Below are 12,095 nucleotides of genomic sequence, written 5' to 3'. Positions count from 1 at the left end.
AGCACAGAATAGCTGCTGTGCCCCGGATGTCCTGCCTCTCTCTGCCTGTATCCTTTCCCCTGTGCTATACAGTTACTAGTAGCTGCAGAATGCCGTTCAGCAGAGAATAGCTGCTGTGCTCTGGGTATTCTGCCTTTCTCTGCCTGTGTCCTTCCTTTCCCCTGTGCTGCTGTGCTCTGGATATTCTCTCTGCCTGTGTCCTACAGCACAGTGTTCACAGTGCTGAGCTGTTCTCCAATCCAGAGAAACTACTAGCTGCAGGACACTATTCAGCAGCTGCTAGTTTCTGCGAAGTGGGTAATAGCACAGTGGGCAGGAAAAAGGCATGGGGAGGTGGAACATCCAGCAAATAGCAGCTATTCTCTGCTGAATGATAGTCCGTAGCTGCTGTGTCTTGTTCAGTGGCGAATAGAACAAGGAGCAGAACATAAGCAGGGAGAGTCAGGCAAATGTGTGCAGTAGGTATGACAGTCTCATGTCCTGCTTATACTTACGGTCCTAACCTGCTGTAAAATATACAGGACCAATATGGATTTGGCAAGCGTTTTATAACCTGGATAAAGATTTTATATCATTCTCCCTGTGCAGCTATTAGACAAGGCGGAGTAACTTCGCTAACTTTTCAGCTAGCTAGGGGTACCCGACAGGGATGCCCCCTCTCTCCACTATTGTTTGCTTTGACCATTGAAACTCTGGCGACGCAAATTCGGGCTAGTGAGGAGGTGGTGGGTTTTCAATATGGTAACATCCATGAGAAAATATTGTTATATGCAGATGACGTATTGCTTTTGCTCGGCGATACAGGCTCATCCTTACAAGCAGCCATGCATATAATCTCTCAATTTGGAAAATATTCTGGGCTAATGATTAACTGGTCTGAGTCGGCCCTGCTGCCACTTGATGGGGTCATGGACTCAGCAATGTCTACTTTCTGTCCAGTTATAATAACATCCTTCTTTAAATACCTGGGTATTCACATTAGTTACAATTTACTAGACTACTGTCGATTAAATCTAGCCCCATTTTTGACTCACTTTAAAGGCAAGGTGAAGATATGGTCTAAGTTCTGGTTGTCTTTGGCAGGTAGAGCGAACCTTCTAAAAACGATATTTATGCCCCAATTGCTGTATTTTCTTCAGAATTTGGCAGTAATGATTCCGCTGAAAACTTTCTCTATTATAAATACTGTTTTTCACTCCTTCCTTTGGGGAAACCACCCACCACAGATAGCACAGTTACAGCATCCTAAGGATAGAGGGGAGGGATAGCTTTGCCCAATCCCTGGTTGTATTATCTGACTAGCCAGGTGCAATATCTGCATAAAGGTATGGTGGTAGGAGGCACCACTAGTGCCATGGCTAAGGATTCTACGCTACAAGTGATGTTACATTGTATGGCTCATTACCGGAAGGTCTTGAGACTCAATCTTTTTGTAAACCAAATAAGTCCTACCCTACCAATTGACCAATACATAAAATTTGGGTCAAGGTCAAGCAGCTGCAGCAGGTAACAGGTCATACCCCATATAGTCCCATATGGAATAATGCGGCATTACCAGAACTGGCCAAGCTACAATATGCCTCTAAGTGGAAATCCAACAAGATTACTCATTTGAAACATATATTTGACAGTGGTCAGCTTATATAAATTGATACATTGAAGTCCAGGTATAATTTACTGTATACAATGTTATATTATTACATGCAGTTAAAACATGCAGTTGCCGCTCAAGGCCTGTCAGCCTTATGGCACTCCTCCCCCAACCCCATTTTCAATCATTTGCACTCAGTTACAAATACTAAAGGGATTATTTCTTGCTGCTTTACCATGCTTCTGTCAGATTACTTGGAAAAATACCCAAATAGGGCTAGTGGACAGTGGGAGCGAGATGTGGGGGCATTTGAGGAAGACCAGTGGGAAGCTGCTCTGCAGTCTATCCATCTTAGCTCGTTGACGGTTTCTCACTGTATATCACAACTGTATATTGTACTTAGGGTTCATTCTACACCAGCTAGAATGTGTATAATGTGGCTACGCCAGGACCTTCTTTGTGGCAGATGTGAGATCATGGGGATTTTATTCACATGCTATGGCGGTGCCCGAAACTTCGATACTGGGAGGAAGTGGTCAACACTCTTAACTTAGTGTTTCAAACTAACCTACTTCTGAAGCCTAAAGAATGTCTTAGGTATTTTAGATAATGTTACTCAAGATACGTTTATATTAGAAGCCCTCTGCAAGGCCCTGTTCCAAGCATGCAAGGCTATTATTGTGGGTTGGAAATCAGAAACTCCCCCTACTATGGAGGATTGGAGGCAGAATATAGGAACCATCTTACGATACGATTGTTTAATTTACCAACATCGTGGGTGCCCAGGTAAATTTGAGAAACTCTGAGAAGCATGGTTGGCCACTCCGGGTTTAGCCCCATTAGATTTGATAATGCATAGGCTGTTGTAATTATCCTTTCATGATGTGCTCTGCCTGCTATGTTGTTCGCCTTGATTATCATGTAGTGAGATCTATCTACTGTACTTTCCAATGGTCCACTGCTGGAGGGGAACATCTACTGCTCTGTGTTTGTGAGGTTCTGCATGTGCCTTTACTGCATAATAATACCACAATCTTGTTGTATTTATTTTTTCATTGGACAACTGGTAACACTGAAAATTTTCTTTTAGTTCTTTTTGTTAATGGCTGATTATTTCATAATGTGTTATATATGCTACCGCATTCTGTACTATGTATGCCTTAAACAGTAATAAATAATATATCTGATTTATAAAAAAATATACAGCACCAGGACACTCTATAGTCAGTGGTGTAGTTTGGTTGTGTGTCGCCCTGGGCAGGAGTAAAATTGCACCTCCCCCCCCCCCCATGTGCCCCCACCCAGGGTGCCCCAAGTTCTCCTTCTGCACTGATCTCTGACAGTGATCGGGGAACAAGAGATGGACTCCTTTCAGCAGACTGCAGCCCGCACTACTGTGCCTGTGCCTCACCTGCTCCCCATCCTCAGTCACCAGCTGCCACGTGTGTCACTTTTGCCGGGAGGCAGCGCTGCCCCTGAAAAATGCTGCCCTAGTGGTAAATACGCCCCTATTTACAGTGGAGGAGGTGTAGATGTGTGTGCCCAAACAGTGAGGCAGTGGACAGAGCTTTGTCAAGACACGCAAATACATTACTAAAGCACCGCCCACTGTTCTTTACACAAGTATGGTGAAGTCCGCAATCTAATACAACTACAAAGGGGAGGTAAGGGGATTGGTCACCCTGCAAAGGAGAGAGCAGATAGGATTATCTGGTCCCCTTCATAGGAAATTGACACACAACAGCTTCTGAATTAGGACTTTGGAGGAAGTATACCTAGAGAATTGCACTACTGAAATGTAAATGGAGATATTGGGCACAATTCACTAAAGCTTGTCGCATGAGTTAAGTCAGTCACATGACCACATATTGCATCCGATACTGAAAATGTCAGTTCACTATTGCTAGTATGCGGTATTTACCAAAAATAGCAAAAAAACTCAATAAATACCGCATAAAAAGACCTTAAAGTCAATTCACAAAAGGAAATAAATAATTGCATGTGGTAATTAAATAGTGGTCCAGGCATGCGGTGATTGCATGATTGACATTGGATCTACTTCGGGGTACATTCTTTTATTTTCCTTCTTTTAATAAAGGACTTCTCAAAGACTGTCACCTGTCTTTGTTCACACTCCATTTTTTTTTGTTTTTTTTTGTGAATGGGTAGTGGTACTATGTACTGCATACTTATTAACATAAGGGGGTGGGGGGGGATCTGGGGCCCTGTTGCTAAAGGAGGATTCCAGATTCCGATAAGCCTCTTGCCCGCAGACCCCCACAACCACCGGCCAGGGTTGTGGGGGGGAAGCCTCTGTCCCCATCAACATGGGGACAAGGTACTTTGGGAAGGAAGCCTCTCCTGCCCAAAAGCACTCCCTCCCCATCTTGAGGGCATGTGGCTAGGTATGGTTCAAGAGGGGACGCTCGCTCATTCCCCCCCCCCTTTCCTGACCTGCCGGACTGCATGCTCGAATAAGGGTCTGGTGTGGATTTTGGGGGGACCCCACGCCATTTTTTTTTCTTACATTTTGGTGTGAGGGTTCCCCTCAAAATCCATACCAGACCCGAAGGGCCTGGTATGGATGGAAGGGGGGACCCCACGCCATTTTTAACATTTTTTTGAATTGCCGGCAATTCTAACTTTTACATTTAGCTGTCAGTGGGGAACCCTGCTGACAGCTGAAACATTAACGCATGGTTTTCACTACTAAAATACTGCAGGACTTGATAAAATAACTGTGGTATTTTAGTAGCATTTTTTAGTGAATTCAAAGGTTTTTGTTTTTTTTTTGTAATAAAGATGCTGTGCAGTATCCTACCGCATAGTTTGAAGCTTAGTGCTTAGTGAATTGTACCCATTATTACTTAGATTCCAAGCTTGCTAAGTTTCACGTCAAAAATAGATTTGTCCCAGAGTCAGGTTTTTAGTAGAGTTAACAAAAATGTAAGTTATCAGAGCAGAAAGAGTCCTGGTAAGGCTTTTTTTTTTTATTTTTTTATTTTTTGGCTCTTTATAACGTTTTCTCAGAACTCCTAATCAAGTATAGAATGATTTTTATAACAAAATAGCTAGTCTCAAGAATATATTCACAACGACCAAAATCTGTGACTTTTTCCTGATTCTGTCCTTATGGTAAGCTCTAACGAGCAGGGCCCTCTGTTTCCTCTTGTACCAAATTGAATTGTCACTGTAATGTCAAACTTCATTTTGTAAAGCACTGTGCAAACTGTTGGCGCCATATAAATCCTGTATATTAATAATAATAATTATGCCACATGTCCTTATATTACCTGTACTATAAACTTTATTACAATGCCCTAATTAGAAATTTGCTACTTGAAATGTCCTTGGGCAGTTTGCTAGTCCCAAACCTTGCTTTCTACTCCTGCAATCTCCCTATTACCTTAAAGTTCAGTTTAGGAATGAAATAAAAAACAAATGTCTTTAGGCTGACACGAAGAGCCCTTGTCACAAAGGTCTCTTCAGTAACAAATGATGTTGTTGTGTTTTGAAGACCAAAGCTTACAAAAGGCATTTTATATTGTTTTTCTTTCCATGCTGCATGAATCACAAATGATGAGTAAACCAGGCTGCCATGAACTGACACTGACATTTGTCAAATGGTCTAGTGTTCCCGGTTTAAGGAGCTTGGTGATAAATGCTATGGCCCAAGTAGTAAATCAATGCTAGTATGCTACAATTTTGTAGAAATCTACTTTTCTTGTGTATTTAACTCTTTCAAGAAATTTTTTTTTTCTCTTTTAAAAAAGGAGTGCAAATGTACATTAATCACCATTTTGGCACAAAACCTTTATAATACACATTAATCTACATGATGCAGAGGTTTGTTTACTACTGTAGCTCAATATGTAGTTAATCGATAAGTATTTTTTAAATTGGCACATTGAACCCCGTTTAAACACCTATCTGATGTAGGATTTTAAAGAGAACTTCCCCAGCAAGGGGTTGGATGTTTATGGCTAATTGAAAGTGCTTTTGTGGTAACTCAAGCCCCTTTTGTTTGTAAAATGTCTTTTTTTTTTCTTTTTATTCATGATGTGGTGGTTTTGTGATAAGCTACATGAATCAAAAACCTATTTAGAAAACTTTTCTTTGTGTTTTACCTGCCTTTAAAGTCCAACTCTGGGAATTAGTCAAAATGTACCTTTTACAGTGGAGTCCCCCACACTGTAAGGGTAAAATGCTTGTTATGTCCAAAGCTCCAGTCTGTGAGTGGTCCCTCAGCGGTGGCCTGTACAGTGCAGGGCTGTTAACCCTGCATTGTACAGGTAGGGAATGAGTGTGTAACTATGGCCATGAGCAGCTTAGCCAGGAGGCTGAAGCTACCTGGTCACACCAGTAGAGGGAGCCTGCTGGAGTGCAGAATAAGGTAAGGTAGATATTCTGGAATAAAGCAACTATTACTTATTACGGCACCCTTAGACATAACGGAGGGGAGCCCACTGCTTGGGTATTTGTTTTGTTTTTTTGTGCCCAGAGTTAGCCTTTAACTCTCACAAAAGGAATTGTTCAGTGGAACACATAAGTAAATGTGGCTAATCATCAGCCATTAAGGACATTTTTTATTAGAGTGGTGTTCAAAATGTCCGCTTTTATTGTTATAAGTACCTGACTGATGCACTAAATTTATAACATTACCAGTCAAAAGTTTTAGAACACCAGTTTAAACTGAAATGTAAGCAGTTCAATTCTAGTGCATAACAAGAAATGATACAAATATAAGTAATAAACTGCCAGTTAAAGTTTCAGTCTAAAAGATAATGACTTTTTTGGGGGACAAGTAAAGGCTTAACTTACAACTTTTCTGCAACAACGGATTACTTAAAAGCCCTTTGTATAAAAGTTATTTTAAGAATTATTTCATTGTAAGAATTTGTATATTGCTATAAGAGAAAAGGCATTTAACAAGGAAAGCCAGACAGACCATTATAACCCTAAAACTGTAGGTAGAAGAAAATACAAAGGTGTCAGTGAGTATGGTTTCCTAGAAAAAGCTTTGACAGGAACAGGTCTGGCAGGCTCAGTCGCATTAGAATCGAAAGATGAGTTTCAGAGAGTCAATATGAGTCTGTTTAGCTGTTGTATCTGCAAAAGTGGGCTACTTTGATTAATCAAAAAATTAGAGTAAGGCTGGCCATACATTTTACAATGTTCTACAATTTTCCTTTAGATTTACCAAAACCATGCAATATGATGTCAAACCTAAACACTTTCAGTTTGGATGCAATCAGGCAGGCTCTTGTGCTACGTAGTTGAAGGTACATGTAAAGGAAATCAAACAAGAAAATGATATAATGTTATGTCCAGCCTAAATTTATAATACATTTTCTCAGACCAATTAAAAAATGAAAAAAAAAAATCTAAAAAAAAACCTATGTTTTATTAGTTTAATGTGGTGATTTAGTGTACACTGAGGCAGCAAACTGTGTAAATAGGTTAAATATTATTTTTTAGTACATCCCCGATTAAAATTTACAATTCAATCCCACATTGTTATCTAAAATTTGGGTATTAAAGATATATTCATATGCATTGTATAATTGTACAGTATGTAAAGACTTCATTAGACTTAAAATGCAAAGTTTGACATTTATTTTGTTTGCTGGCATTATTCTTAATCATTTTCAGTAAAACCATCAGTTATAAAGATAGGCCACTTGGAACTTGTAGCACGTGGGAGGGCAGAACCATTATTTGAAGAGTGTCAACATCATAAATGCCTGTACAAGTCTTAAGAGTGGCTCTTATAAAGAAATATACTAGGTCTCTTCTATGAAAATGTGGCATTCTGTTTTCAAACCTACACTAGGAAAACCACTTTTGAAAACTTTCTTATGGGGTAACACTTGACCTTTTTTTCTTGGAGACCATGCCCAGTGTGTGTCAATGTAATTTCATTCCAGATTCTAGCTTTTTCTTCAAACTATCAAACTATAAACGTACCATAAATAGGGCTGTGCTGCATAAGAATTACAGTATTGTTTATCTTTTTGTTCACTTTTAGATCTTGATTGTGAGCACCACAGGCCTTGCAGGCATTATGCTGCTTAACTATCAGAGAGACTACACAGTATGGGTGCTGCCACTCATCATTGTCTGCCTTTTTGCCTTTCTTGTTGCTCACTGCTTCCTCTCCATCTATGAAATGGTAGTAGATGTCTTATTCCTGTGTTTTGCTGTTGACACTAAATATAATGATGGGAGCCCTGGAAAGGAATTCTACATGGACAAAGTCCTAATGGTAAGTAAATTCGGTCACCATGTTTTTTTTCAAAGCTGATGATGATGATGATTAAACGGTGGTTATACATTTTATATATTATTTATTAATATTTTTGTGCAGGAATTTGTGGAGAACAGTAGAAAAGCCATGAAAGAGGGAAGTGGCGCTGAGATCAGGGAACTGAAACCGATGGTAGGTGCAAGCGAGGAGATGACCATACTCCAAGAATTTCACTTTTACTTCCTATCCCTTTCTGTCTTCACTGACTGGGCTTCTTCTGGTGACCTCTTTGTTGTCTGCGTAACTCAAGATGTTCTTCTTTTCCTGCTTTTTGGCTTGCCCATTGGTTGGCTGACAGAGTCCTTATCACACCTAAGACCATCTTCTGTCAAGGCAAGCTGAAAGGAATATTGCCTTTGTTCCTCCTGTAAGAGGAGATCTGGTTATTATAGATATCCATTTGTAAGATACATTAACTCTTATAGAGGCAACATGTCCATTATATTAATGGCAATGACCATACTTATAAAGTTGTGTAAGTTAGATCTAGTTTGAATATTTCATTCTATCACCTTATTATTAAATATATTTAGAAAAAAAAAGAATAAACCCATGTCATGGTGTGTGTTATAGAATCGTGTTTTTCTTTTATAATAAATGCCAATATTTTATTAAGCTTTTCTGATGGAATGAGACCATTTATTGGCAAATAGTTTAATATTTCCTATGTGGCGCTGAAGACTTACGATTTACTATGGGGTTAATTTATTAAAACTGTTGAGTGCAAAATCAAAATCGGCATAGAAACCAACCAGCTTCCTGTTTTTTATTTTATTTATTTTTTTAAGCTTACTTGAACAAGCTTAACGTATAATTAAAGGCAAAGGCGGAAATGGATTAGAACACCTATTAGGTTTTGACTGCAGTCTGTGTTTCCCGTTAGGGAGATTCCCCCTTTATTTGTCCTGATTATCATCGAAAGTGAAATTAAAGAAAACCCCAAATTTTGTGTTGTCTCCAGAAAAGTGGAAATTTTTCAATGGAGGCACTGGTTCTGCTGACCTGGGGGTATCTGAAGAATTTCATTAATTTGCAGAGATTATCTCACTTCCTTTTTAGGCTGTGGGACAGGAAGTGAAGGTAAATCTCTCCAATGGGAAACAGTGGCCAAAAAAACTGACAGGGCTTATAAACCTCCCTTACTCTATCCAAAATGATAAAAAATGTTTTGCCTATAGTTCTACTCTAAGTTAGAAACTGAATTTCTAGCATGCACAGCTGAACCAGATTTTGCAGTCTCCAGTTTTAGTAAATCAACCCCTATGTTTTGTCATGTACCACTCCTTTTCAAAGCTTCTTCCAAAACTTTTATGATTTCAGCTGTAAAACTCTCCCACTACTCTGAGCATGAAAATACATGCATTTGTGTGACTATACATAAAAAAACTAGATTTTTCAGAGGCTGTAGTTAACACAGAAGGGTATTTCAGTTCTGCCTGACAGGTCAGCTTTTTACACACGTGGCCTGATGGTTCAGTTTGTTAAATGATTACCCATATATGCTGTATCTTTGTGGGGAACAAGCAAAAGTCCTTTCAGCTTTTCAGTACATATCATTTATACATATTAGCTTGCTTGTATTCTATTTGTAACTTTTCTTTATTTGTATATTAACTTCTATAAAATAACACTGTTTTTATGAAATCAACATGCATGCTTATTATGGCTTTTTATTTTATGTACAAGAAAGATGCATCACTGTGCTCTAATAAATCATGATGCTGTTTCCATATCCCGTTGCCACATAAAAACAAGAGCTGAGTTCAATGACTGATCTGCCATACATTATTTACTATTTGTCTGTCACTAAGAATCTGCTACCTGTTAATTTATTTCCTTCTAAAGCAAAACACTGCTTTTAGGGAAATGTCAGATACATCGGGTAAATAAGCATTGAACACGTCACCATTTTTCTCAGTAAATAGATTTCTAAAGGTCCTATTGACATGAAATTTTCATCACAGGTTAGTATCAACCCATGTAATCCTTACATACAAAGAAATCAGAACAAATAAGTTCAGAGATTAAGTTATGTGTTATAAAATGGAATGACACAGGGAAAAAGTATTGAACACACTGAAATTTATTTAATACTTCTTACAAAATCCTTTGTTGGTAATGACAGCTTCAAGACGCCTACGGTATGGAGAAACTAGTCGCCTGCATTGCTCAGGTGTGATTGCGGCCCATTCTTCTACATAAATCTTGAAGGATCTCTTCTATGATCTTTAGTTCTTTCCATAGATTTTCTATTGGATTCAAGTCAGGATTCTAGCAGCTTTATTTTCTTTCTTTGAACCCAATTGAGAGTTTCCTTGGCCTTGTGTTTGGGGTCATTGAATTGCTGAACTGTCTACCCTCATTTCATCGTCCTCATTTTTCCATGCATGCTTCTTTCAATGATTTGAAGTTTGCCAGTTCTGTATGCTGAAAAATAGCCCTACATCTTGATATTCCCACCTCCAAACTTCATTATTGGTATGATGTTTTTGGAGTGATGTGCAGTGCCATTTGACCTTCAAACATGGTGTGTATTATGGCATCCAAAGAGTTAAATTGTGGTCTGGATCTGACCAGACTATACTCAATACTTTTTTCCTGTGTCATTCCAATTTATTATACATAACTTAATTTCTGAACTTTTTTGTTTTGCTTTATTTCTATGTATGGATTGCATGTGTTGTTACCGACATGTGGTGAATATTTCATGTCAATGTTACCTTTAGAAACTATTTACTTCGGTGATGTGTTCAATACTTATTTTACCTGCTGTAGGTGATTAAGTAATGTATTTTTTTTTCTAAGTGAAAAACTGCATACAGAGTCTTAACTATGCTGAAAAATCTCAATCTGGCCTGTAGCAAAACTTTTCTTGCTCATTTACTCAAACCTATCAAACCAATCCTACCTAGAGGATGAGGATGCCCTTATGTGGTGATATTGGTGGTGGTATACTTAGTGGAATTCTTGCCTAACCATAACTATTTTTAAAAAAGCCTTTCCCCTTCTTGGTACATTGCTGTCTACCCTGTGTAAAAAAAAAGATCTACTTACCTTTTTTTTTAAGCTTACTCTGTCCAGTCACGTGATCCCGCAGCCCTGGCTACCCTGTGACAATTAGTGTTTGGCTGCAGTGGAAAGGAGGGAGTGCTGTCAAAAGCTGGGGTATGAAGACCTTATAGCTGATAATACCGCTCCCGGAATTCCCAGTCGTTGAGCACTCCCAGACACAAGGGAGCAGGAGCCCCGGGATCAGGTAACCACACTGGAGCGGGCTGAAAAAAGGCAAGTATACAGATCTATTTTTACAACTGTATATAGAGTAGGCAGGATAGGTAGCAGGTGAAGAGAGGGACATTTTTATAAATAACTATGGTTAGGCAGGAATCTCGCTTTCATGATGGGCTTTGTCCTAAAACTTGTATGAAATATGATTGCCTTAATACAAGCAAAATAAATAAAACCGACATCCTTTGCCATTGGATTGTATGGACACATTGGAGATCCTTCTGTGAATGTAAACCAAATCCATTTATTTTACAGTGTCTCTTCAGGTAGCGGTGTTACATAAATTACTACCCCATAAGCCAATCACAGTAGAGAAAAAAGTGCATTTTTTAGTTTTGAACTGACAAATAGAAGCCATACACCAAATTGCTCACATGGCATTGCCTTTTAGAATGAAGAAATCTGATATTGTATCCCAGAATTGTATAGACTTTATTGATCTTTTGCATTGCTCATTAATCCACTAACATGCTGCATGTTTTTGTTGTATTATGCAGTACAAAAAAATCTGGCTATGGCTTACATTTCTATAGAATATAAAAATCATAATCCAAATATAAGGTATACATGAAAAGCTTTGATTTCCCAATTACAGCGAAGAAGAATTTTAATAGCATCCAGTTTGACTGGCATGTCTTAGAATATTCTAACAAAGACCAACCATAAATAAATATGGGCCATTCCACTGAAAAAGACATCAAATATTATTACAGCAAGTCCATTGTAGAAGACAGTGTTTTCACAACAGCAGGAGATGGGCCAGCAGGAGGGAAACTATGAATAAAGGGAGAGCCATTTCAGGATGGCACTTTGTAATTCTCCTTTCAGCATTTTAATAACTGCAGAAACAATCTTTCAGTGGCATGTCCAGTTTGATCATATTAATTATGGTATTATTTTGAATGTATA

The 12,095-nt window shown here is 38.7% G+C and overlaps 1 protein-coding gene and 1 long non-coding RNA gene across 4 annotated transcripts in view; one reads left to right on the top strand and one right to left on the bottom strand.

Annotated features, from left to right (window-relative positions):
- Positions 1-12,095, top strand: part of SLC44A1 (solute carrier family 44 member 1) — a 182,359-nt gene that overhangs the window by 147,993 nt on the left and 22,271 nt on the right. For 2 of the 3 annotated variants that reach the window (XM_089682620.1, XM_089682621.1), the window contains exons 14-15: positions 7,620-7,856; positions 7,959-8,030. In XM_089682620.1, coding sequence (XP_089538746.1) covers positions 7,620-7,856; positions 7,959-8,030 — 309 coding nt within the window. Of the gene's footprint in view, positions 1-7,619; positions 7,857-7,958; positions 9,666-12,095 lie in introns of those variants that run through there. The other variant, XM_089682619.1, reaches the window with a different exon arrangement.
- Positions 7,185-12,095, bottom strand: part of LOC149458182 (uncharacterized) — a 60,568-nt gene continuing 55,657 nt past the window's right edge. Inside the window, exon 2 of the long non-coding RNA XR_016313494.1 lies at positions 7,185-8,263. This is a non-coding gene — a long non-coding RNA (uncharacterized LOC149458182). The remainder of the gene's footprint in view (positions 8,264-12,095) is intronic.

Source organism: Staurois parvus, unplaced genomic scaffold (genome assembly GCF_062004578.1).
Source record: "Staurois parvus isolate SC_StPar_1 unplaced genomic scaffold, SC_StPar_1.0 ptg000292l, whole genome shotgun sequence".
In the NCBI taxonomy this organism is placed as follows: Eukaryota; Metazoa; Chordata; class Amphibia; order Anura; family Ranidae; genus Staurois; species Staurois parvus.
This window is presented reverse-complemented; position numbering and strand designations above follow the sequence as displayed.